At 36.9% G+C, this 27,262-nt stretch overlaps 1 protein-coding gene across 20 annotated transcripts in view; it reads left to right on the top strand.

The window, feature by feature from the left end:
* The window catches only part of CCSER2 (coiled-coil serine rich protein 2), a 58,158-nt gene extending 34,733 nt beyond the window's left edge, over positions 1 to 23,425 (top strand). For 10 of the 20 annotated variants that reach the window (XM_086900590.1, XM_086900597.1, XM_086900595.1 and 7 more), the window contains 4 exons: positions 3,230 to 3,313; positions 4,076 to 4,162; positions 5,630 to 5,728; positions 22,366 to 23,425. In XM_086900590.1, coding sequence (XP_086756716.1) covers positions 3,230 to 3,313; positions 4,076 to 4,162; positions 5,630 to 5,728; positions 22,366 to 23,187 — 1,092 coding nt within the window. In that variant the 3' untranslated portion in view covers positions 23,188 to 23,425. Of the gene's footprint in view, positions 1 to 3,229; positions 3,314 to 4,075; positions 4,163 to 5,629; positions 5,729 to 13,956; positions 14,042 to 18,624; positions 18,665 to 22,365 lie in introns of all 20 variants that reach the window. The other 10 variants (XM_086900607.1, XM_086900603.1, XM_086900602.1 and 7 more) reach the window with 2 other exon arrangements.
* The last annotated feature ends 3,837 nt before the right edge of the window (positions 23,426 to 27,262 follow it).

Below are 27,262 nucleotides of genomic sequence, written 5' to 3'. Positions count from 1 at the left end.
TCTTCCTGTGCCTTCAAACACTGAAATCAGCAATAGGAGTCTTTCTCATACAGAATTTAGAAAATTTTAACAGTAGCGAGTGTAACCTTCTTCTCACTTAGTAATGTTACACTTACCTGTATGGAGTGACAGATGTAGCTTGTTCTTGTACTAAACGCAGCCATATTTACAGAGAGCTGTACTGCTGGAGAGTGTTCTCTCTTTAATGCTTAACTGGAGTGCTAACTTTGTATTGTAAGAAGAAAGTGTTTTGGAAGTCTAATTCTAGTAATAATTGACATTTAAATGTCAATGCCTCTTAAACATTGACTAAGGTACTTCATTTGCATGCTTATTAAGAAATAAGTTTTGTTCTGATCTTAACAATTTCTTCCTCCTCCTCAATTAATATCATAAACTTGCTGCTCTGGGAGGGGAAGCTAATGTGTTAATACAATTTTAAATAAGGTTGTTCTGTTTCTGTTGCCCTGGATCCTTTGATCTTGGCAAGGATTGACCATCCTCTGTAGTAACCCAGCAATGACTTGAAACCACCTCAGATCAGAATTTACTGCTGTTGTAGGCAAGAATGAAACATGAAGTATTTTACAGAACTGTGAGATTTGCGAAGTTCTTTTTTCTGTGGGAGGCAGGTTTTATAAAAAAGGTTTCATTTCAGCTTATCTTTTGTGAATGGAAATGAAGTTCTATTTTTCAAGCACAGATCTTCACTGTAACTTATCAGATATGGCCTATTTGTATGAAGAGGTATGAATGAAAACATGATCCATGCAGTGCAAAGTTGTTAAACGCATCAGTACATTTTCCTGAAGCTTTAGATCAGTTAGTCCCTTGTGTACCTTTGAAATACATATTCATTGTGTTCTTTTCTTTTGGCAACTGGTGAGATCCACAAGAGAGATTCACCTTTGTTTATGAGAAACCTGAAGCTGAGAAAGAAACAGACTTACAAAATAAAAAGATGTTTATGTGTCATGCATTATGTTGTATAAGTTGCCCCTACAATTATTATATTTTACTAGCCACAAAATAGTTCACCTCAGTGACTTAATTGTGCTTGAAAGAAACAGAGCCAAAAGAGATGAACAAACAATAGCAAACCTGTCACTAAAGGACATGAAGTAGAAAGCAGGGGTTCAATATCGCAGCAGCTGAGCTTTCATTTCCAGGAGGCAGAAGCCTTTATTTTGGGGTTTTCAACCCTTTTAAGGGTTCCCTTATAAGGTGTTCCAATACAGGTTAACCTGATTGGTACAAGGAGCAACACCTCTCATCCCATTGGTGGGACAAGAGAAAAAACATCTCAGAACATCTGTGTCAGTGTTTTGAGAACTAAAATCTTATTTACACAACAGTCCTTGACAGAGAAAAGTTTCCCAAAAGACTTTCCTTTGGGAAACAGATCAGCCACTGAGAGCCTGAAACCCTCTCAGGTTCAGAAAATCATGTCCACACAAGTCAAACTGGTAAATTTTAGGTTTAAGCCGTTGTTGAACTGTCAATTTGTGGCTGTGACGGTGTTTGGCAGTGGTCAGTGAGACTGATGTGGCCGGGGTAAAACTGCACTCAGAATGCCAAGCAGGCAGCAGGTGGGTAGCACCCTCTGCTCGATGGCCACTTAACACCACTTCTGTTTGCATCATTATAGAAATGCCATTAGCAAAGGAACCTGTTCAGTTGAGTGATTTGTACTGAATAAAACTTGGAATTGAGAATCAAAACTTAGACTGTGGTAAAAATTCAGTAGACCCTGATAAACTTGCCGCTGCTCTGGATAAGTGATTATACCCAAATAAATAATATATTCTGCTACTGTAAAAATGTTAGAGGTAGCAGTTTTTTTATATTGCCTCTTGTAGTGTGATATGCAGAGTGGTGATACCTTTATAAAGTTTATTGTATCTTAACCAAAAGACTTAAAGCATATATTCTCTCCAGGTTTACAAATTTGATGATATTTTGGCATACTTACTATTATTTCTAGCCTACCAAAAATAGCATATGCATATAATGATGTAATTTTTTTTGTAATTCTATCATCTCTTTGGTAATTCTGATATCTTCTTTTTTGTACAAGTGTGGCTCCAGGATTTCCCATTTCATTTTAGCAATATAATGAGCAAGAAACAAAAAAAGCACATCAAGACAGATTTCCTAAATTAATCAAATGGGGGCTTGAGTTCCTACTGATAGTGTTGAACTGTTTCTTTTCCCGTTGTGCTGTGTTCTCTGTGTGTGTACTGAGATAATTACAACAGTGGTGAGGGAATTGCTGTGGATGACCTTTGTCCCTGCTTTGCTGGTGAAAGTGTCAGGTGTAACACAGGCCTGGAGTATTGATTTAAATCTCTGGGGAGTGTGTGACATACTAACCTTCTTTGCAATTAGGTCTTCATTTGTTGTTGTGGAATATCTTACTGCTCCACTTCCTTGCATTTTAATAGCAGTAAAAGGTATATTGGAGGTGCACAGCTTTGAAAAGCCATGCAAGATACTTTTGCTTGAAATAGTTTGTCTTGTTTTGTACTTTTTCCCATTCCCATGATGACTCTTTCACAATTGTAACTGTGACCAACTATGTTCACTGTGTGCATATTTGTTTGAATCATTGCTTAAATAAAATGTTGGTGAAATTTGTTAACTGGGGATACGATATAAATATGTAAAAAAAATTGTTAAACTGTAATTCTAGGATTCCAATTGCACTTTTCCTCTAGCATTTTAGAAATGTTTTGAACTAAATAATGTTTGTGTTTTTATGGTATTACTGTGCAGATTATGTCAGCGCACTCTGTTAGAACTTGTCCATAACATGGAGTATAAACTCCTGCTTCATCAGTCTTTCACTTGCTGGCCATGGGCCTGGAAAGGACAAACAGTGACTTGAGCATTGAATGCAGCTGAGTGTTGGACAATATAAACTTGACTGTTCTCAAAACTAACAGTCTATTTATACAAAAGCCCAAGAAACAAACAAAAAACAAACAAGCAAAACCCAAAACAAAAACAAATACCTCCATAATAACCAAACCAAAACAGCACCAAAAAAACCTTGAGATGTAACATTCTATCAGATTCGGAAATTAAATATAAGTGTCTGTAGCATGGCCCTTACTTGGGCATTGTACACAGGCTGCAGCAAGGGAGGCTTTCCTATGGGGAGGAAAAAGGAAACTTGCTGTTTCAACAAGTAATTCAAACTTGTATTCTTGTTTTTGTCCCCTGGTAGAATGATGAAAATGTGTCACTCCAGGATGTCACATTCTCAGTTCCATCAAGTCCAGAACCACAAGAACCTGAGTCAACTTTTAAGGTAAATTACATTGATTAACTCTAAGGAATAAGAGATGCCAACCTGTTTATGTTTAGAAAGCACACCCAAAGTCTGTATGTTACTGAAGTACTACTTCTTTCTTTGTTTAAATGGTAACCTAGGTGAACCCCACAAAGTCAGTGGCAAGTTTATTGTTTTCGAATGGGTTATTAAAGGCAGAAGAAATCACAATTGGTATTGCAAATGGGATCATCTTTCATAGTTGCAAACTGGTAGTGTTGTATTTTCTGTGGTGGTAAGGTTTTGTAACATTGCTTGGCTCTTACTGTAAAATCACTATACAAAGATCACTAATTCTGTATTTATGGGAAGGAAGCAGTGCTTACTAGAAATATAACAGGGCTATAAATACTTCATGAGGTTGAAGAACACTTAAAATGTAATGCTTGTTCTGAGTTCAGTAATTTCTGTTTTTGATAAATAGGACGTCAGATAGTGTTTGCTAACTAGGCATGTTCAGCTGCATAATGTCACTTGTTTGCACAGCAGATGAATTTCTGCTGCAAAAATGCAGCTGATTTACTTACCCTGGAAATTTAGTGGGTCAGCTGAATTTGGCATCTTAAAAGGACTTCTAGTCAAATTTCTTCACTCTCTAACCTGTGTGCCTGCAGCCCCTCTCTCTGTGTGACTGGGAGGAGGAAAGCATGTTCTGTGTCACTGCCATACCTGCAGGCATGTCCTGTAGGGGTGTTGCTTTAGATCATGCAGTCCTTACAGGAAACCACTGTTCTGTTGCAGATGGATGATCTGCTGAACGAGATCAGGCAGCTTAAAGATGAACTGAGGAAAAAGGATGAAACAATCAACCAATTAGAGCAACAGCTTGTAAGTATAATCCAAAATGTTTAGCAAAATCCCAGATATGCACTGCAGAGTGCAACTTCAATAGGCAGTACTGATGAAGGCTTTAAGAGAGCTTAGCTATTATTTTCCTGCACTTTCACTGTAACAAAGGTAGGTTTCAGTTCCCAGTTGTACTTCTGGGATCTTTTATTCCATAATCTGGTCATGATTTTGTGTGGCACTAAGCAAGGATGTTTATAATGCTGTTGAAAGTATTTAATTTCCAAAACAGTTTTGAACATAAAATTCCAGAAGCTGCTCAAAAGTAACAGTGAAGAAAAGATAAGGCTACACTTAAAGTATTTTAAAAATGGACAAGGATTGGGCCATTCTGCTTAAAGTTTTTGTTACTGTTTTTTTGGGTTTTTTTATCCTCCTTTCCTCTACTGTCCATTATCTTAATAAAGCATTACACCATAGAATTCAAAGCTGAGCAAGGTAGTATTCTAAGTTGATTCTAAGTAGGTTTACAATACAGAACAAGTTTAACAGTCAGATTAAATGTGCCAACTAAGAACAAGTTGTGGGGACACTTCATCATAAATCAGATTCAGGGAGACACAAGGCCTCAAGCAAAAGTCACATGTGCCTTTTACCTTTATGCTCTTGTTTTGAGTTTGGATTTTGCCATGCATGTCTTTGCATTTGGTTCTGGTAAATTCTGCTGTGACAATTCTTGTAAAATAGCCCCACATTTTCAGGCCATTTCAAGCTACAGCAAGGTCCTACAGGCAGGGTAGATGAGATGTCACGAGGTGCACACCATACATATTTATTATAGCTGGGAATTGTGTCACCATAATCTCTAATGAAATGTTAAACATGTGCTTTTGTAGGTGTGTGCAGTAAAACTGAGCTGTGACCTTCATCCTCTCCCTCTCTGGCTTGGGAACATTCCCTCAAATAAAACTGAAAGATGAAGATTTGGCATTTGCTCTGCTGTTTAAACAGCAGAATCCTAGATCACACCATACCAAACCAAATTACCTTGTTTCTTAGCATTTTGCAGTAAGTGTTGGGTTTTGCATACACTTAGTCCTGCTCTTGACAGTCAGCCAAAAGTCCTTGAAGGAAGTATCTCCTTCCCTGCTCAGTCATGGACCTGATTTCTGGAGTAATATGGAACTGGTGCAGCGGACTAACTTGGCTGTAGAGACAGGTAAAACTTCACATTTGTAATGACTGAAAGATGACTTGAAGAACTCAGAGCTTTGGAAGTTTAAGTAAAAAAACTCTGTCCAAAAGTCAATATTTATTCAGGGTTACTTCTCAATATCCTTTGGGAAAAGCAGCAGTTGTGCAGCACTGGAAATAGTGGTTTCTACAGTTTAATCATATTGTGCTCTACAGTCAAGTCATACATGATGTTTGAACACTGGGCCTTGTGGGCTCAGTTGGTTAATTTCTAACTAATTCTTGTTTCTTTTTCTCTTTTTGGGGGTGATTAAGGCCACTAGATGTAACTGCCAGAAGGACAGTCAAAAACCTCCAGGGACAGTGCGTGCCTGTGCCGATAAATTCACGCAAACCTCCTGGAGGAGGAGTTCTGTGAGTAAAGTGAGCCCTTCATGCTCGGGTACCTCTTTCTGCCTTTCATTCTCCACTTCTGTAACCTTGACTCCCACACCAAGTCAGCCTTGTTTAAGAGATTCTGTGCTGTGTGTGAGTAGTGTCCTTCCTACTGGGCTGCACTTGCATTCTTTTGCAGCCCTATTACGTAAACAAATATTTCAAACATTTATTTTAAATAATTCAACTTTAGAAATCTTCTCTTTAAATAATCACCATTTGCAGTATTTAAGTTACAGTCAATCCAAGCTGTATATCTAGTCACACTTAAGAGATTTTCTTATATCCTGACTTCAAAGTCATAGGTATCTCTTTGGGATTTTTCCTGGTCAAATTTTCCTTGTTGATGTTTTCTTATTTTTTGAGGAAAAGAAACAGTGTATTCTAAGTTTCGATGCAAAAGTTAATATTGTTTAATATTTCTTATTATTTTTTATAATTAATTTGAATAATTTGAATAATTAAAAAAATAATTGTGTTAAAATCACTTTGACAAAAGACATCTTCATTCCCATATGTTGTTGCATGGATCACATTTGTTTCCACTGTGTACAATTTACATTCTTCATGAAACACCAATAGAACATTTAAGATGGGTGAGGGACAACATATTTGAAATTATATAATAAGAAGAAATTACTTTTGCTAAACAAAGCTTTTGTTAATTACCAGCAAATAGCATTTGGATCTTGAAGCTACTGCTCTAGCTAGAAAACATAGGACATTATATTAAAAGGTTAAAAATGGGTTGGATTTTTTTGTTTCTTTGTTTTTATCCTACACTGCGTTACTTGATATAAGCTTGTAATAAAGATGAATCACCCCTGCTACCCTTCTAAAATTGCTCTTTTAAATATATAGCACTAGGGCAGAGGCACCACTAAGCTGTATGTTCACCAGTTACTGGCAAGCAGCCTTACCCATGTCTTCCAACCTTTCTGTCTGATAAGAACCCACTGTCATAAGATTATAACCTTAAGTAGCTTCTGGGTTGCTTTGACACTTCTTCTCTCCCACATACATGTAACATCCTGGTTCATCCCATTTGTTTCTTCTCCTTTTACTTTGGGGCTTCTGAGCCCTTGCATTGTTTCTTTTTCCCAATTTAATTTCATGTGTTTGCTGTTCATCGGATGTCTTTGTGCATTCATACTGTTACAAGGTTAGTGTCTATTGTTTCCATCTTCTTTTTTTTCTAGCTCATTTATCACATGGCTTCAGAGACAAGATTAATAGTCTTGGAAAGTTAGTTGCTAACTACACAAGTTTTAGTTTGTGCAACTTGTGGCATTAATTGATATGACAAAGCTGTTGGAGAAGATGGGGAATTTGAGTTGCTGTCTCAAGCACAAGGAGTCACTCAGCACAATTGTCTGGTTTGGGTCAAGTTAGCCAGTATATTGTAATTTTGTTCAAAAAGATGTTTTTTTTCTTTTTGTCAGGAGGAAGTTTGTGTTAAGGGACAGTATCTTGAAGAAGAGCTTAAGGAAGCTGTGCTGTACTGTGGTTGGGTGTGTGGATATCTGTATATGATACACATACACATTTCTAGGCATATGATCATTTTACCTGCACAATCCAAACAACCTGGTACTTTTATCCATGTGCAAAGTTTCTCATTCATTTGATAAAGGACTTAGGACAATACATGAACTGTTAACAAATTCTGAAACTATGCTGCTTTTCAGGACCTTTTGATAGCTGGGAAGTTTTGGGCAGAATGCTTTGGGCATGTTTTTTGGGTTTTTTCAGTGTCTTCACATGCATATTTGTAAGTTACAGGCTTTGTCAGCCAACAGAAACAGGAACTCTGTAATGTGGGATTTCTTCAAGGAGCAAGTGGTCTGCTTGGTGCAGCCAAATTTCAGTTCTAATGGTCAGACCTCAACTTTCTGGTTTAATGCTTCCTCTGCTAACATGCATTTGGATGCTTCCTTGCATGGCTTAATAGACATGTAAATGTAAAAAACAGTTTTTGATTTGGAACCTAATAACAAAAAACATCTGTTGCAATAGAAAGGAGACACATTCAGCTCTTATTTTCTTGAGGTAAGAGTATAATAAATAGAAGGAGACACCTAAGGAAGACATATTCTCACTACTCAAATCCCAACAGGCTCTTAAAGAAACAGTTTTGTTTTATTAACATTCCTGTTCAGTTTAATGGTCATTTAATATAGAAAACTGATCTAAGAATAAAGACTAAGAAAAATCATGGGTTTTGGTCCTATATGTGGTATAAATAATGAAATAATGTTTATTAAATTATCAGGTTTTTATGTAGACTAGGGTTTTTTTATATATATATATATATATAGACTAGTTTTTTTATTTTTGAACCAAATTGTAATTGAAATCTTGGCAATGACAGAATGGCTCCTTTGAGGCATCTTAGGTTTTTGCTCTTTTAAGCTTGTTCATAGTTTTCAATTTTGATGAATATTTATCTATTTCAGTTTTTTCTATTAGTGTTGATGCCAGTCATTTTAATTTATGGTGGATATTAGGTATTTCAGGTATCAAAATTTTAAAAATTAGTGTGACTATTTATAAATTCTATATATTCTATAAAAATCAGAACTGATACAATGTATTTATTCTTTAGAAGTCAGTACCAGTCTGGGAACACAGTGATTTAGTGTTCCAAGGAATACTATAAATGCTTACTGAAACATGCTTAACAAACATTGTTAATGTAGTGTGTCATAAAGAATAGATTCTAGAATGCACTAGGAAGCAGTGAGAGTGGAAAGCAGCTATTTCAGTTAGGAATTTAAGACCATATGAATTCCAGCAATTCAGCCGGCCATTTGAAATGGCTGGAATTTCTGATCAATTCATTGTTCTGCCATTAAATAAATAAGTAGATATCATTAAACATATTAGTTTTTAAAAGTCATGTTCACATATTTTCTTTATTATTAAATATTTGTAGAAAATGGCCCATTCTAATGTGATTATAAACTTGTCTGGTGTTCTCTTCAGGGGCCACAGTTTTTCAAAGTAATTTTAGGTTTTTTCATATTTAAAGGTAAATATGTACATAAGTGGAAGTTGTGTAACTTTAACTTAATTCTTGGAACTTAGTGCTCACATAATAAAAACCAGGGTCTGGAAAGAAATATTTGGGAAATTTGACTTCTTAAAAATTAATAGGTAGCTACTTACTGCCTGTTTGCTGTGTCTGTGACCTGGTATTTCTTCTAAGTGTCCGGGCAGGATGCTTAAAATTTAGGTAACTTCTTATTATTTGTGTTTTATTCTTGGTTAGCTGTCCTTGGGATAATGGCTTGTACAAATATTTGCTGGCAAGGTAGACCATGACATTTCTGAAAGGATCTCTTACAGGTCTCTTGCACAGAATTCATTCCATTTAGTGTGTCTCATGATTTTACTGTCATGGAAGAAAATAACCAAACCCTGGAAGAAGATAAAAATTACTTGAAGAAATTAGTGTTAATGGACAGCTTACAAGAAAAAAAAGCCTTATTATCCATTGCCACACTTGACTTTCAGGCTTTGCAGGATATTTGTCTGATAGTAAATATTTTCAAGACTTTGAGGGTAAAGGGGTTAGAAGTCAAGTTTTTGTCAATAAATCATTTGGTTTCTTGGGCTGGAAAGGATGTTCGCAGATACTGAGAAGTAAGTGACATGAGAGCAAACTGCAAAGTCCTGAATTTGGTCGAAGATACTTGCAGAAGATTCTGGCTTGTGAGGACCAGTTCCTTGTAGTTGCTGGTTGCTCTTCCACTCCCTGGAAGAATAAATAGTGTGTACAGTAAAAGCTGGGTGTTTCCCCTTGGTAACAGCTCACAGTGATGAGAATGAGCTTTGTTGCCTAAATGTGTGTACAAGTTAATTCTTGTCTCTGCTAAAATGACAACAGAACCTGTCAATTTGTGTGGGAGCATGCATGATCTTGTTCTTTGTTCCATCTTTTCTCTACTTTTGCACTGAGATATTCTTTGTCTCTCTTTTGAATTTTGTTTCAGTTTGTCATTCCTTTCACGTCAGTTGTTTTGATGAACCTTTGTAATCCTTTGTCTTTGTGTATTGTTGTCCTTCTGGTTTTAGTCCAGAAGGTTTTTAATCCAGAAGGTTTGATGTCCTTCCATCTAAGCCTTAAACATCCTGTATGCGTCATCTTCACAACCATTAATTTAAACTTGCAGCTTTTGAAGTTCAGTCACTGTATGTGTTCATCTTCACATCCATCCTTGGTTTCTTTCACTCTTCAATGCTCTGCTGTTTGCTTCATGTTCTTATACATGTACTTGGTGAAATAAAACCTTAGCTGGACTAGGTGGTCATACTGTGCACATGTCTTTTGTGCTGTGACTGTGCATGACATGTAGGGACTACACAGTAGAGATATCCTTGAACCCTTCTTGTTGGTTTAGTGTAAAGCAGCACATAACACTAGGTTGGTGATGCTTTTCATCTGAATACTTTCAGAAAGAGAGTATTGCATGTCAGAACTGCTCATTTGTGCTCTCTTTCTGGGTACTAGGTCAGTAAGAGAAGACTGCTGCAGAAACATTTTCTTTGCCTCAGTATTGAAGCCTGTCATTCTAGGTTTGTTCATGATGTGAAGCTCTGAGACAACTGGCAGTGCTTGGTGGGAGGCAGCAAAAAACATCTCCTCATTGAAGTGCTCAGAGGCTCCAGTTGTATGAATTTAAAAAAGGATCTGTGCTGTATTTGTAATTGTTTCTGCAGCAGAAAAGACTTCTTAAAGCAGTAGCAGTTTTGCATGTTGGTGTATCCTTGGGAAAAGAACTGGAATATCTGGCTGTTGGGCTAAAATTACTGTGCAGCAATACCTTGGAAATACTTTGCTTCTCCTTTCCTGGCAGAAGCAATTGCTTATGTTCATGTGATTTCTTATTCTAAGGCTGAAGTCTGCTCATAACTAACAATGAAAAACTCTGGCCTTAGTCTTAATAGTAGCATTTAAAAAAAGAAACAGCCACCAGGCTTTCCCAGTGCATTTATAGTCAGAACTTCATAAAGCATTTAGTACAACATAAAGCAATAGTACAATTCATCAGGATCTCAGAAGAACATTTGTCCTTCTGGTTTGTAGGCTGCTTTATCTCAGCTGCTCTTATTTTTCCACTCCTGAATCTCATGTTGTTTTAAATTTCTCTTTGGGGATTCCTTTGCTATTTCACAAATCCATTATCTGGAAAATAAGAGGAATGGGATTTAAGGGTAGTGGCTGGATGCACATAATAGCTGTGGGGAGGGACTGTTCAAACTGCTGTCTAACATTAAAGTCTTAGTGGACAAAGTTGCTTCAGAGTCCTGAAGAATTCCATCAGATTTTTTTTGTTTGGGTTTGGTTTTTTGTAATAGAAGTTGAGGTAAGTCACGTTCTCATCTTTCAGTTCTAGAATTCCTTGCTTGTGAGTTTTATAGACATTGTAATAAATAAGTGGTGATTCAGGTTTTTCTTCTTTCTTACTTTTGGAAGAAAACTGCCACATTATCTGAGTATTTTGAATATGTACCATCATCTGAGGAGATGTGTTTATTAGTGTGTTTCTTTTTTCCTCCTCTTTGGATTTCTTGGGAACCTCAGTGCACATTGGAGTAATAGGAGATGAATCTGAGTTGATGTTTAAAGGAGAAAGCTTGGTAAATCTGTTGGATGGAGTTTTGAACAATAATTACTATTAAAATGAAATTAATCTTTTTGTAAAACAGGCATATTTGCAGATACTAAATCTTAATGTGCTATATCAATGGGATTGGAACATTCTTTATAATTTTTATAATCTGTTTAAGTCAACATTCATCTTAATACATTCCCAGTGCTGTATCTGCTGATCCTTACTTTTTAAATTGATGTTGATTTTAATTACCTTCTTTATTGTACAGTTAAACAACAATTGTTTTGGGGTATTTTTAGAAAAAAAAAAATATTTATTTATTCATCTATTACAAAAAAATCTGGCATTTATTTGAAACTTACCTATATGAAGCAATGCCAACTGCAGCATTTGGGAGAAGGGGATTAAAATACGCCTAGAGACCAGTTCAGTTCAGCAGGCAAAAAATTCAAGGAAGTCACTTGCACTTTCTTCATTTATCTCTCCAGTCAGAGCAATGATAAAATACTGTGAAGAATTTTTGAGAAGATTGTACTTAGTGCTGTGCTTTGAAGTGCTAATATGGATGCTTAAATATTTCTGGAACATATCAAGACATGTAAATATTTCTTTGCCTTTATAATAGTGTCCTAGCTGTTATGTAGCTCAGATGGCTTGTGCTTCCCTTAATCTCTCTTTTCAGAGAGTAAAAGGGAGAGTATATAAAATGGTCACCTCCATTCTTAACATGTTAAAAATTTCAAAGAAGTCTGGAAAAAGCCCATTGCCAACTCAGATGGATCTGTGCAAAATCACACTTGTGCTTGGTGATAAGGTGTTTTCCCCTATGTGGAGATTCAGTTATGTTTAGAGAATGGAAAGAGTTTTTCTTGGTTTTCCAGCACCCTGGCACAATTTTGGATGAAATGTGAGCAAACATGTAAAATGTAGTGTTCTTTCGTATCACACTATGAAAATCCAAAGCGTTTGATAATTTTCTCATCAGTCATTGATGGATAAATTGTGTTCTCAGGACTGTTTATGTATTTAATGTATGTACCTATTCAGCTGATGCAGCACATTATATTATTTTGTCACATTGCTTGAATGAAGCTAGTAGTGTTCCAGCATTTACATGCAGCAGTCTGAAAATTGTGATCTAAATGACCACTGATGGAGGACTATAAGAACACATTAGGTAATCAATACCTCCATCTAGAGATAATCAGACTGAAGAACTTATTTCGTTCTTCCCCTTAGATTTTGCTGCAATAATTGTTTTATCTCAGCTTCTGGAGAACAATAAAGGAGTCTTGTCAGGCTTTTTTCTTTATTTCCTATTCTATAGGAAAAGTGTTCTGACTAGCAGATTCTAAGACTTGGTTAAATGCAATTGTTAAGTTTCATCTTAGCAGTACTGAAACCTGAAATAATATTGGCTAAAATCTGATTAGGTAAGGCTAACTGGAAGATCAGGGAAATGTTTAAAACTCTCCTAAGACAAATAAAAGAAGAATATTTATAGAAATAATGTGATGTTTAACATTGTTTTAAAAACAGCATGGAAGTAAAATACTTTATTATTTACAGCCATGGCAGTGTGATCTGCAGCAGAGACTGGAGAGGAGGGGCAAACTGGGTTTGTGTTTTCTGTCATGCAGGTGCTGTTCAGATACCTTCATCCTGCTGGCTCCCAGAGTAGTCACAGTTTGTTGCTGTTGGTCAGGAGGCAGTGGGGCAGTCATTACTGTAGTACCAGTGTTACTCAGAAAAGCAGTTTTCAGCCACTTAAATGGTAAAAGGATTGTAAATCCTTAAACCTGTCCTGCTGAAATAGGAAATTAAGATTGTGTTGTTTAAGAGGGAAGTTGCAGCTTGGATTTGCAAAGGTAAGGATGTGGGGAAAAGGAAAAGTACTAAGAAAATTACTTTTTCTTGTTTTGAGAATGTAGCAACCGCAGTGTGTCACACTTCTGGTTATTTGAGAGCTCTGACATGCAAACCCTGCACTGCATGGATCTGCATAGTTCCCTGGTCCTCTGACAGAAGAGTCAAGCTCCAAGAGCAAAGTGCAAGGAAAACAGTTCCATGTCACCTCTTCTCTGCCACAATAATAATACTGATGAAACTGGAGTAAAGTGGCCTCTAAAGCACCAGGACTTGCTGGAAAATTTGTTTCTATGGATTAGAAACTTTTGTAAGCTAAAGTTGACTGGTTTTCCAGTAGATTAGAACTAAGCAAGCTACTACTTGGTAGCATTTCTAATAGGAGGCATTTTTGAAATACTTTTGAAAGCTGTAAAAATACAATTTTATCATGTGTTTTTAATCATTAAAGGCTCAGCTTTTGTACTCTTCCCCTAAAACTATCTTAGAAATGTATGCTTATATATTGAACAAAAATTGGAGGTATTTTGTAAGATTTCTGACTAGTTTAGGACATCTGGGCTTTGGTAGCGTGTAACACTTGCTTTTACCAAGTAGAACAACTGAAAATATAATGATACCTTTCTGGGGCATAAAGAAAAAGAACAGTGTCGCTTTTTGGTGTCTTGTTTTTCCCTGTTCTCTTTTTTTATTATACTTTTCCCCCTCTCTCTTTCTGCACAGGGTGGGTATTCTGCTCCCTCCTTCTCTCCCTGGCAGGGCTCATTCCAGGGCATCCCTCGGAGTGTTCCACCGCACCGCAGACAGAGTGAGTCTGTACCTCTCACTCATCTCCCTCACCGTGTTCCAGTAGAAGCTTCCCCTTTGCACGCACTGTTCATCTCGTAGTCTCCTCCTCTCTCAGGCAGATCTCCAGTCATACACGATAGTCTGTGGCTAACAAACTGCTTCCTTTGGCCAGCGTACGAGCAGCTACAACTTTTAGTTTTATAACAGTTATTAAATGCCAATAGACCTCAGCAGTTCTTCAGGCAAACCCGAGTAGGCCCTTGTTTCCAGTCTTGTCTTAACATCAGTCTTGCTTGCTGCATTTCCCTGTTTTCCATGGCTGTGATGCACTCTCCTGTCCGTGTGTGTTCTGTTTGCTCACACGTCCGCACGCGCGTCCGTGGGTGTGTTCACGTGAATGCATTGTGGTTGTACAGAAAAGTGTTGGTGGGAAAGTGTCACTTGCATTGTCTCTCACAAAAAGCTTTAACTTTTCAGAATGGCTTCCCTCAAACTAATTTCTTCCCCCCACCCCTCTGGTATTTGTTGTAAAAAGGCTTCTCTTACGTTGGAAGTGGCTGTTGCCCAACTTGCATGATTTATTAACGTTCCTTATGTGCTAGCTACAATGTGGGCTGATGTAAGATGCATTTGTTCACTTGGCTTGGATCTGCAAAACAAAAGACAATTGCTGATTTTAAAACTGTATGCTTACGTAGACATAGAGAAATGGTAAGTCTTATTTTGTGCTTTGGTATTGCATTTTGAACAGATAAGTGTTTGAAGAAATATAACTACTTCATAATGCTAAAGTTATATTTTTTAAATGTACTGTAATTGCAAATTACAGTGCCTAGCAAAGCTCAAGAGTGTATTTGTAAAAGAAATAAAGGAAAATTATAGAAACAAAGTAAGATTTCCGGGGCCAACGGAGATCTGAAGAGTAAGCTGCACCTTGGAAAACTAAGCTTACCTATATTTCACACTGCAATGATCCTTACTTATATCAAAAACCAGAAAAAAAAAATTCTAATGTTTTGTAAACTGTGCTTCAAATACTCTCTTGATTTTTCTGTGACAGTATTCATGTAAACAACTCATCAGGAATGCACAGCCTGTTTCATGGGCTTTTCTCTGTGCAACAAGGGATGTGCTTCATTTTTCTGTGGTGTTTGATGTGGGATTCTGTGTGTGTAATGAACGTAGAACCCCAAAATCTGATGAGTGTGCCTTCTCTTGCTGTGTGGAGGGGCCTGCAGTTGCACAGCCTGGGTGATTCACTGTCCTGTCAACAGACTAACCTCAAGGCGATTAGTTCTAGACCTGAGGATCATATAAATGTTACGGTTTTGGGGTTTGGCGACTGGAGTCGGAATGGGAGGATGGTGTCCCAGCTACCACATGAGCCTCTGGTGTCAGACCATTCACAGTGGCTGCTCAGCTGAAGAAGAAAACTTTGCTCGCTCATCTTGATAGTTTTCTGAGCCTCCACCTCATCCCTCAAATAACAAGGGTGGCCTCGTATTCGGGATTTCGTAGTAAACTTTTATTACTTATGCAGGTTGGAATTTTCAGTATGGATCTTACATATTTTTATATTAAATTTTATGATTTTATTTTATTAGATTAATTTATATATATTTTTTTAAAAAAAATTTTAGTATGCATTCAATGAATTGCTAGTAAAGGAAGTAAAGTAAATGAAAATAGGACCTTGACTAGTTAACCTAAATTTTAACTAATGTATTGTCTAGGAAAGTAAGTTTCCACTAGTGGAGTGTTCCTAGCTTTTTCCTTTAAGCCTTAGGTCTACCCTATAGAGCAACACTGGGAATAAAAATATGGTATAAGTTAGAAGGTTCCTTAGACATTTTTGATTAAACTCTTGAAAAAATCAATGATTTATCACTGTGTAAGCAGTTCTGTGAAGTAGAACATTACTGGAACGGTCGCTAGTATCCTTCTTTCCCACTTGGCTCAGTGGTTTCAGTGTTCTGGTTTTTGAGCTTATATGAAATGCCAAATATGGGGTTTTGAGGCAACTGGTGAGCTGGGCATCACCACTGAGTGTAGGACAGCCTGAAACATTGACTGAAAATGTCAGTGTTCTTTTGCAATAATACAGAGAAGATGATGGAAACATGAAGTAGTCTCAGGTTTTATCTGATTATGTTTTCTGTATAGAAATGGAAGTCAAGCACTTCTTTCCTAACTTCTGAATCCTGAACCTAAAGTATCATCTCTGCCTGTGAATTCTGCAGGTTTCTTCACTGTGCTATTGATAGCTGATTGATACATAGATCACTTACAGGCACTGTATATTATAAGGGTGTAAATCTGTAAACTGTTCGTATTACAGTGTATAAACAACTAAAAATAATTTCCCTCCTGCTGTACAAGACAGGAAATATATCTCTGCTAGGTAATATTACACTAGTGTAGGTTTATGGTTCTCTCTAAGCACCAATGTCACAATCTCACAATGTCAGCACACCTGCTGCTGAACTTGCCTCACTGCGCTGCAGTACACTTCAGCACTGGATGTATGTTTTTCACTTTTAATGACAATTAATTTTTAATACTTCCACATTTATTAATTTCATGTTTTTTCACCAGCCTTGGAAACAATTCAGTGCTTTGTGTTTCATAAACACTTTGATAACAGTACATTGCTTTTCTCATTTTAGGAATAAAAACCGTATGATTTTGTTAATGTAATTCTGATGTGTCTTGAACTAAACTCCTGTGTAATGGTCACTTACTTTTCTTTTGGTTATTGGATAAGCAAATTTTGATGACATCTCAAACTTTGTTCAATACAGTTAAAACCTTTCCAGTTGTGTTCTGGAGCTTTAATGATGTCTAGAAATGTCTAGAAACAAACATTTTGAATACTCATTGGTAAGGAAGCAATCATGAGTTTGTGTTGTAATACAAGAATATTACACCACCTTCTCTAGACCCCTTAGCCCAAGTGCTTCTCCACACAGAAATGCTGATCAAAACTGCTTTGTTATTCAAGCATTGCAGTTGTTACATCTCCACTTACTGTGCACGTCCTGGAAGAAGCATTTAGACTTTTTGTATGTAAGTATTGCAGATATCTAAGCAATTCTAGCAGGTGACACACAGCTTGTTATCACCAGGAGGAAAGCTACTCTATGCCAGTGACTGTAAATCAGATCCAGGCTGTGCTTTTTCATGCATTTGCTTTTAAACAAAGACACATTGCTCTGAAATGTGCTGAAATGTTTCCAAAGCTTTATTGACTGGTACAGCTTTGTAGGGTGTACAAAGTGTTTGTGTTAGAACCACGTTGCTCTAGAGCATTAGCTGGGAAGTTCTGTGACAAATTATTAAAAACATCCTGGAATTACATTGTCTTTTTTATGTAATTATTTTTGCTCCAAGAATGTTAAGCTATATGAAGAAGAGTCTTTTAGGAAAAACTCCTTTCCTCCCAACTTCAGGACTTTCAGGGTCAACTACAAGAGAAATGTCTCTTGTACATAACTAAATTTATTTTTGCAAAAAACACCTTGATTATGTGTATGGTCATATTTATTTGCTTCCTGCACATACATTTACATTTGTGGATGAAATAGTTGGCTTGATGTAGTTATATATTACTTGAAGAAATTTTTCTTCGAAAAAATAGAATTTTTTAAGTTGGAGTTTCTTTACAGTCTGTGCAGGAAAAAAAACAATGCTTTGCCACATTACCCATTATTTTACTAGCCTCGTGGCTGTGGTGAATGATGGTTTTAAAAAAATACAGTTGTTTTGTGTCATTATTTGAACTCATTCTCCATACTGCAGAATCCTATATTTTAATGCTGAAATAAGGATATAATATAACTAGATCAAAGGGAAAGAAAAAGAAAAGTTCAAAAAGAAGGTATTAGCAAATGCTACAGGTTTAAGGCATGAAATGTTGATGTTTTCCAGAGGTGGAAAATGAGAGCTGTCTGATGCAGCCTTTCAGCAGGGCTGTGTCTGAACAGGCTGTTGTTTGAAATGATAGCTTATCCTCTGCCAAGGCAGTGACAGGAAGGATGGCAGAACTGATGAGGAAATTAAAGAATTACATAGTCGGGTTTGTGACCCTTCCCTTCCACCCCTTTCCAAAAGGAACCTGTAGTAGTCATCTCTTCCAGCTCATGGGTGAGTTGCTAGGAAGATGAGTTACTGAAATATGGACAATATGATCCAAGCATGGAATGCTGTGCCTTTAATGACCTTGTTATTCAAGGTTAGATGTTGAACTTACATATGCGTGGATGCAAAGATTTTTCTTTTATATAGCTGTAATAATACACACAAATCCTAGTTGCAGTATTTGTAATGTGAGAGATTAACTGCTAAGAACCTTGAAGTTATAAGAGCAAAGGTATTCCTTGCAGGTCTTGCTATAAATGTTTTTGTACTGCATTACTTAAATACTGTTGCTACCTTTGTTTCTTGAAGGAGGATTAAAAACCACTGGGGGACATGGTAATTGCAATTGAAATGTTGAAAAGTTGCAGTTCTGTCATGGCAATTGCTCATTGTTTTGTCTTAGTCCTCTGACATCATTGTCCTTGTGTTTTTCTTGTCTCTGCTTTCCATTATGCCATTGGCAAGGAGTTGAGAAGTTAGTCCATTACTTCTGTGATAAAGCGTGGTACAGTACAACTTCAGATTTATTCCCATCTCCCCCTCACACATTTTCACTGTTGGGATTTTTCTTTGCCCTATGCATGATGCATGTCTGTGGGAGATGTGCATGCAGTTCTTGGATTTTCCATTGCATCGCTTCCCTCCTTCCTCAAGATACTGCAGGGAGAAAATGCCTTTATTTCATTATACAGAGGTATTATAAAGGGAATTGAGATGGGGATCAAGATAAACAAAGCAAAACTGAAGGGAATTTTCAGCTAACGAATTAATATCTCAATGAGATGAATGTCATGACCACATTTTTGACTTTAACAGTCCATTTAACTTCTTTAACAGTACAATATAATGTTTCAGTTTTCCAGCACACAGCTAATACAACCTCAGCATCTTGATAACCATTGATAATAGTGGTAATCCTCGTCGTGGATGTCATCTTTCTCTGGATGATGTAACAGCCAGTTTTACTTGAGAGAAATAATAGAAAAATCTCTTAGGCTAATGAGGTAGGGACTGAATTGAGTAATTTTGAATAGTGCATCAATATTTTGAAGTCTTTTTCTGTACTCTTGCCAGTACAGAAAAATCTGTTTCTTTGTGCAGAAAAAAGAGCATGTGCATAAGGCACTTTGTCTAGTGTATTTCCAGTTTGAGCAGAACTAAGTGTCTTCGGTTGCATTGTACTTGAAATGTTTGAGTCCAACTTTGCATTTTAGGAGCATCCCAAAGGAGTGCAGGTGTTTGTCTACCTGCATGTTTTCTTTATGGGACATAAATAGAAGTCTGGGTAGTATGGCAATCTATTCCAAATCATGGTCTGTCCCACCCCAGAAGTATTACCAGAAGTGCATTCAAAACAGTGCAGATGATATCCTTTTTTCTGGAAGGCAGAATGCTTCTTTATCTTTTCCTCCTTTGTGTGATGGAATTCATCAAGTACTTCAGTCCTTTAGCTGGCTTATTGTTTTTACCAGTAGCATGGTCAGAATTTCAAAGACTTCCTTTGTAAAAGGAGAACTTGTATTTAATACAAAGATAGGAGCTGTGGGTGACAATAATGCAGTTGTCAGTGTTGGATACCTTGTGAACTGTTAGTGCATATTTTTCATGTGGCATTTTGCTGCTTTTAGTGTCATTTTGAGTGTTAATGCATGTAGAAATTTGATGATATGAAAATCTGTCATTGTGGTAATTGGACAGATCTTGAGTAGAAATAGACAATTAGAACACGGTACAGTATTTAAAACAACAGGGCAAAGATGGTACCAGAGCTTTAGTGTCCTCATAATTCTGAGCACATAGCCATTTTAGTATCACTAACTTTCTAGGTAATAAGCTGCTTAGACCTTTTAAGGTTATAAAAGATAATGAGGAAAACATGTATATGACTATTTTTATATGTAAAATGCAAAATTGCCCAAAGGGAAGAGCTCAAATACTACCTAGCATTTGTCAGAAGAATTCAAATAGCATTATTGAAACCTTGATGGCTTTGTTGTACTTTAGATGTGTTTGTGTTTAACTCAACTTACCATACAAATTTAGTTTCTTCTGTAACTTATCAATTTTTTAATTTTGTTTATTAGTATTGCTAGAATTACTTGATATTAAGTTAGAACTTTTATTATTAGGTTAGATATTTATCTGTGTTTTTGAAGACTAGCATCTAAAAACTCTTCCTAGTTGGGGGAGAAAAATTTTCTGACAATTATTTTTCCACATTTGACACAATACTGTGGGTTATAAAGGTTTTAATTTTTTTTACTTCAAGTGGGATTAGAAAATATGATTTATTTGTTGAAGTATTTGCATGGGAATCAGGTACATATTGCTTTGTTTTCTGCATTCATTATTAGCAGTTTTGGTTTTGCAGGTGAGATCTCAAATCAGTAAATCATTTTGGCTAACATTGGCCTGTCAACTCCTAGACTGGAAGGATAATAACTTCTGTATTATAATTATAATAAACACTGGAAAATGGAAAAACATCTGGAAGACTAATTTTACTTAAGCTCTCAGTGTACAGAACTATTCCTTGTGTTTAACATTTCCTTCCTGTAGGATTGTATGGTTTAGAAGGATCCGCAAAGTTAAGCTAGTTTTGGGTCACTTAAGGAATAATGTTTTGGTACTCATTTGACACCATTTTGGAGGCTTCTTTGCCTTTTTTTTTAATCTTTTCCCTCTTTCCAAAATTGTCGTTTGACTGCTCAGGATATTAGCTTTACGTGTCTATCTGATAGTTGATGTCACTGGTCCAGATTTTGCCTTTCCTTAGAAAACAACTGTTACATTCTAAAGGGAAAAACTGCTCATAAATAAAAAATAGACTGAGAAACCTCGATTTTCCTCTCATTAACCATTAATTTTATTTTTTTTTTTTCCTTGATGAGGAATTTTGAGGATTCAGTTTTCAGTAGTAATCCTGCCAGGGAAAAGATGAAAAGCCTAGAGTCCTGAGATTGGCTATGACCATAAATGTGTAGCAGGAATCTGGCATGCACAGCTATCACTGGATTCCTCTTGCTGACTCAAGTGCTAAAAAGACCAGATAAATAATGGGTTTTCTCTTTAGAACTTGTGACTAATTCAGGAGAGTGACTAAAATGACACTTGTAGTCAAATCTCCCAAACGAACATTGCTTCTTTTTTATTTACTCTATTTCACTAGTAAACAGAATAAGCCTGTTTACTGTGTGCATGCAACCTGACAGCTGGTAAGAATCCAGGTAGTTGAGTGATGACTAGTTGGTAGGAGTTTGGTTCTCCTCCTTTGTAATGAAAATGAGAAAAATTATCCAAACCTGCTAAAACTGTAGTTTAGGTTTTAATAGATTTTAAGTCTTTCCATGAATTACAGAATTTTTAGTAAAGCTTCCAAAATCTGTATCCAAGTTGCAGATCTAGGATGTCTTGTGAAGCTAGTACACCATTGATCTTCTAAGTCTCTTTACAGGGCAGAGCAGAGAGAAATTACTCAGAAGAGGTACTGGCAATTCTCTTGTCTAATATGTGTCTGATTAGATTGTATCTTCTGATAAAATGTAAAATCTTCCACAGTTCTCTTTATCCCATGGTTATCAGTGGTAGAGTGTGGTCTCTACATTCCCATGAACTCTGTTTATCAGCTCATTTAAAATCAGTTCAAGATAAAACAGTTGCCTAAGTTTAGTCAGTAGCCTGATTAGCACATACTTCCACCATATTTTCTGGCCTCAGTAAGTCAAGGAAATGGCCTGTGAAATGTTCATGTGGTACATCCAACTCCCTGCCTGCCTGCACAGTAAAAAGGTTGGGGTGGTTGAGGTCAGTATGCAGTGAGTAGAAATAAAAGCTGGACACAGCTGTTGCTTTGGGTTAAGCACTTATTAGAATTGATCTGCACTGACATTAATTCTTGAGCTGTCCTGCAGATTTGGGTGAAACCATCAACCATGCCTTCTTCATGTTTCCTTTTTAAGCCGATCTGTTTCTTTTTCCGTCTTTATGTTGTTGTTTATTTCAGTGCTGGTATATTTTTTCCACTTCAGTTACAAGTTCCGTTTGTGCGCATCCCACAACCCATCTTGTTTTGCCAAAGTCAAAGTTTTGATTTAAAAACCCAGATATTCAGCCCTTATCAAGCATCCAGTCAACTCACGTTGGATTTTGAGTGTATCTGGTGTCTTCTCTGCATAATATATTCTTGTGTTATTTTCTCTTCAACAGCCTCAAGTACTACAGCCTTCCAGCAGCCTTCCCAATTCCACAGACCTCGCCCAGGGAAAACTAATAAAAACTCCACATATCGAGGCCCACAGTGAATATCATAAACCAGATCTGCATGACAGTAGAAATCATCAGAGTCCAAATGCTGCAAATGTCTCTCTCCCAAATAACCTGAATGACATAAACTCTTTAACGAGCGTACAGTTAAACACAAAAGATGAAAATCCATCATATTTGGACAATTTGAAAAACAAAAACACTGAAGACCCTGGAGAGGTGGCTAGTAAAAAGAAAGGTACATTACCACTTGGTTCCCACTTTCATACCTCTACACGAGCTGATGCTCCAGAGGTGCAGACTGGATTATCTGTGAAAGGTCCACCCTCATTCACAAACCAGGCTTCTCAGCCAAAGACTTCAAGAATCGTGAAACCCCCAACTGCTTTAGTGCCTCCTACCATGGCCGTTCCCATACGATCTGCAGATCATTCCACTGCTTCCAAGGAATGTGAGCGTCTACCACCGAGTAGTTCAACTCAGCCACAGCAAACATCTGGGCAGGATAACCTAAAGGTTAAACAGAGTCAGAAAGTGTCTAAACTTCGCCCACCAACTACGTCCTTTGTTAAATCCAAGCAAGTGAGCAGTCAGAAATCCACACCGGTACCTCCAGAGCCTCAGAACACTGCCCTAAAGTCTAACATCCCAAGGCCACCAGTCCAGAGAAAGGAAAACGTGCAGACACACTCCTCTGGTTTGCATTCCGGAGACAGCATGCCCCCCGGTCGGCACTCCCGCCTCCCGAAACCAAAGACACACTGAGGCCGCTCGCACATCTCACCTCACCATGCCATGCCCTTAGCCTCTTCCCGTCTTGTGACTGCCTTGGAGCCTGCTCTACCTGCAGCCTGCAAATCCTGAGTCACTGTTCCAAATTGCATCTTCTTTGGGGTTTGCATTCTTCATCCTGCCGTGTTCTGAGGCTGATGTTATGAGCTGTTTCTCTTGAGAGTGCTTTGTTTTATCGCTGGTCTGTAATAAAGATGGTATTGCAATCTTAGTAATTAAGCAAATGCTGAAGTCTGTGGTGACCACAAATGCCAGAATGCTGCACTATTTATTTCAGGATAGCAGAAATTATTTCATACCTCTCTGAGTTATTAGACAATGAAATTGCTGTTCTGTTTGACTTCTTGGTTCTGAGTACTCATTAGGTCAGAGTGGTAGAAAATTAGACTGACTAGCAGATGTTTTATTGGCCATAATTCTGACTCTGTATTCCAGAGGCCTATGCAAAAATCCTTGTATTTATCATTCTCTCAAGACTGTCATATTTAATGTTATTTAATCTGATGGGTTGGGTGGGTTGTGTTGTTTTGTTTTGCTGTAATCTGAAGTTGCTCTGTTCTTTATTTATCCCGTTTTCACTGTTCACAGACATTAGGCCAATTTCACAGGGTGAAACAAATCTTCTCACTTAAACATCCTCATTTGTTAAATGATTGTGGTATGTTTTTATTGTGTTGAATAGACACATTACCGGGTAGATTCTTGAAATGCAGTGCTAAGGATGTTTATCCAAACCTTCCAATGCAGGCTCTTAGGAATTGGTAAGTAGGGAGCCTCTGGGAATAAGGGGTCCAGAACACCTATGTTGAGGTTGCACAACATGCATTTTAATTAATTTTTTAAACTTTTATTGTTCTGCTTGTATTTATTGATTTCTGTTTAATATTGAAAGGCTCTGAAGTACCTGACTTGAAATTTTGCACAAACTTTGCCATATGTGTAAGAATTTGAAACTATTTTACAGAATAAAACTTATATTAAAAATATAACTATTTTTTAAAAAGGAAAAAAAAAAAATAACCCCACTTATATGCTTTGAATAATCCTATTATGTCCTAATCCAGAGCTGGTACTCTTAAGAGTTTTTCAAAGATGTTATTTTGGTTTTTTTTTAATTTGGTTTTGTTTTGTTTTGGTGTTTGTTTGGGTTTTTTCTTGTAATTTCTGAAGAAGTGCATGATACCTGGTAAGGAGCTTTTTGGGGAAATTAAGCATAAAAAAAAAAAATGTACATTTTTGTGCTCTCTAGGAGAAGTATTTTTTCTGAAAGTAGTCTTGGTGCACTCTGGGACCATGACACAAACGATGTGAGTTACATATGCGCATATCCAGTCAAGAGGCTTTCCAGAAATTTGATGTTATATCCCATCTCCAATTTTTTCCTGTCTTTCCCGTGACTCTTCGGATGTTACTGGTTGAGTTCTTTTTTCTTTTTTTTTTTTTCTGTTCTGAAGGTGGTTTTAACAACAGCAGCAGAAGGCAACAACAGAAGTTGCAACAACTTGGCTCAGAATCTGTTCCTGAAGAGCACATAATCTCAGTAAAATGCAACAAAGTGTTAGTTTGTTCTAGGCTCTGGCTGTAGGACATTGATACATTGCAGTATTTTCTCTGAGAGAATTAAAGTGGGTAGGTGTAGACATTTCATAAATCAGTATTCAGATTCTATAATATAAGCCCTTTAACTGGGCATATCCTAATGGATACTTCAGTTGGGTGAAGGAAAAAAGAGTTGTCACACCTGAGTTTTCAGTACATAGTTGATATTCAATAATTATTTTGGATTTTTCACACTGTAATTTTATTTAACTGACAATGAAGTGGAAAAATTAAAAGCTTGGGGGGGAAAAATGGGTAGGGGGAGATTCTTTTTCAGAACTATTTACATCAGTCTGAAATAAGGGACCTGCAAGACTTGCTATGAACTGAGGCAATGACAATGCAAGCAAGACATAACAAGACAAATAATGTTAATTGTTCTAGTTGGTATAGGGTCAGAAACCACAACTTGAGATTGCAGTAACAGTTATGCTCTGGTAAAAATTTATCTCCATGAAAAGCATTAAATTAGTGGTATTTAGTGTATGTATTTACTTAAATAAAAATAAAAAATAAATAAGATTCACTTTTTATATTCCCCAAAACTAGCTCCTGGCAGCTAACTGTGTTTCTCAGGAGTTTAAAGACTGCTGAGGGAATGAGCAGATTCCTGGTTCATTTTCCGGTCCATATAGATTTCTATGGAAGGTGTGTTTTTTAAGTTTACTTTCCTTGAAGAGAAGCTGATTTTATTGTTAGTTGTATATGATTTTCTGTAAAAATACAATTTAATCTAATGTTATTGCCAGAAATTCATCATATTCTGCTTCTTATTCTGGAGGTATTGCCAGCCTGATTTAGTGATGTTTCAATTTTTATGTTTACATTTAAAAGTACAAGTATCTACATCTTTATTCATATCTGCACCTTTACTGAAAATTAAGGAGATGATCAAAGCAAATTAAGCCAAGAATATCGAGATGATCAAGGTTTTCATTAAAAAAACCAGTTCCTAAATTTTTTTTCCAGAAGAAAATGCTATATTTATATGGGTGTGTATATATGTATTAAAGGAGCTTAAGTAGATTATAGTCCTTTTTTATAGCATTTCCCCGTTTTGTCCTGACAGATTAGTGAGACACTGAGCTGGAGCCAGCAGGATTTGATCATGGATGAGACAGATGCTAGCCTGGCTTGTGTTTGTGTTCAGCTGCTAACCTCGCATCCCTCTAAGACAACTGCATGATTGGGCTCTTCAGACTTTACCAGGGAAGGCTCTGTTGCATGTATAGTAAGTCCAGAGTATGGCAAAGCCTGTCAGGAGATGGGCAGCTGGGAGAGAAGTGGTGAAGAAGTGAGGTTTGAAGCATCACCTTGGTGAAAGATGAGGTTTGGGGAGTGCTGGATGAGAGGGCTCTGAGAGTGCTTGTCAAATGGGATTAAGTGAGTATTTTCAGGTACCATATCTACCTTATGGAAAGTGCAGATATATCATCAGTACTGGTGCAGATTATCCAAAATGTGTATATTTAAATATTTGATATCTTCAGGGGGTTTTTTAGGTTTATAAAACTGATTTTTTGCCATTTTTTTTTTTTAATTTCTCATTCTTTTGTGCAATATTCACAAAAGTATTAAACTACTGTTCAGTATGTGTGTACAGAGGCAATTACGTGTTTTAACAAGTGAATAAACACAAAAGAAAAGAACAGAATTGCACTTTAAATGAGCTTTATTGCTTGGAGTTGTGCCTAAAATAATCTAGATGCCTCCTGCTGTGTGTGGCTTTTGTTTGAAACAAATTTCCCCGGTAGTGTTGCTGTTTCCAAGGTATTTTCACATCACTTTCACAGGATCGATATGCACTCTAGCATGTTTAAAAGTATTCATATAGTGTACTGAGTTTTTGTTGTGCAATGACCTTAATTTAACTGTGGAATTCTAACACTGATGTTACAGCCAGATCATTATTACCTTCTCCTTCCCTGAAGCTAGCACTTCCTACTGCCAATCAAAGCCAATGGCAAAATTTCCCTAGGACTAGCATAGCTTTTAAAGAATAACAGTCCCAGAATATGCTTTTGAGAAAAGAAGTGCAATATTATCTCTCCAACTTTCTCAAAATAATTACAAAGGCCCTGAAAATCCAAAAAATGACACAATTTTCATACAGTTCAGAAAAAAAAAAGAAAGGGTTCCTCAACTTTCCATCTTGTAGCAGTGAGAGTAGGCATAGCAACTAGACTGCATCATAGGTCAGTACAGTTCATTTAATCCTTGATCTAAATGCTGATTTGTTGTAACGATGCCTGAAAACTGAATACCATTTGCGTGATTTCCTTTGTTTGCATGTCACAGCCATATGCACATTCTAAAGTATCATACTGGGGTAGGTTGCATGTTGGGGGGGGAAGTATTTCTGGTTTTGCACAGCACATAATCCTCTTAATACAGACATTTTCTTGCCATACAAATGGAAATCAGTTCTTGAATTTGGCTTCCGTAGCTG

This window comes from Cyanistes caeruleus, chromosome 8 (genome assembly GCF_971803275.1).
Source record: "Cyanistes caeruleus chromosome 8, bCyaCae1.hap1.1, whole genome shotgun sequence".
In the NCBI taxonomy this organism is placed as follows: domain Eukaryota; kingdom Metazoa; phylum Chordata; class Aves; order Passeriformes; family Paridae; genus Cyanistes; species Cyanistes caeruleus.
Note: the sequence above shows the minus strand (reverse complement) of the source record. Positions and strands in the feature narration are given on the sequence as shown.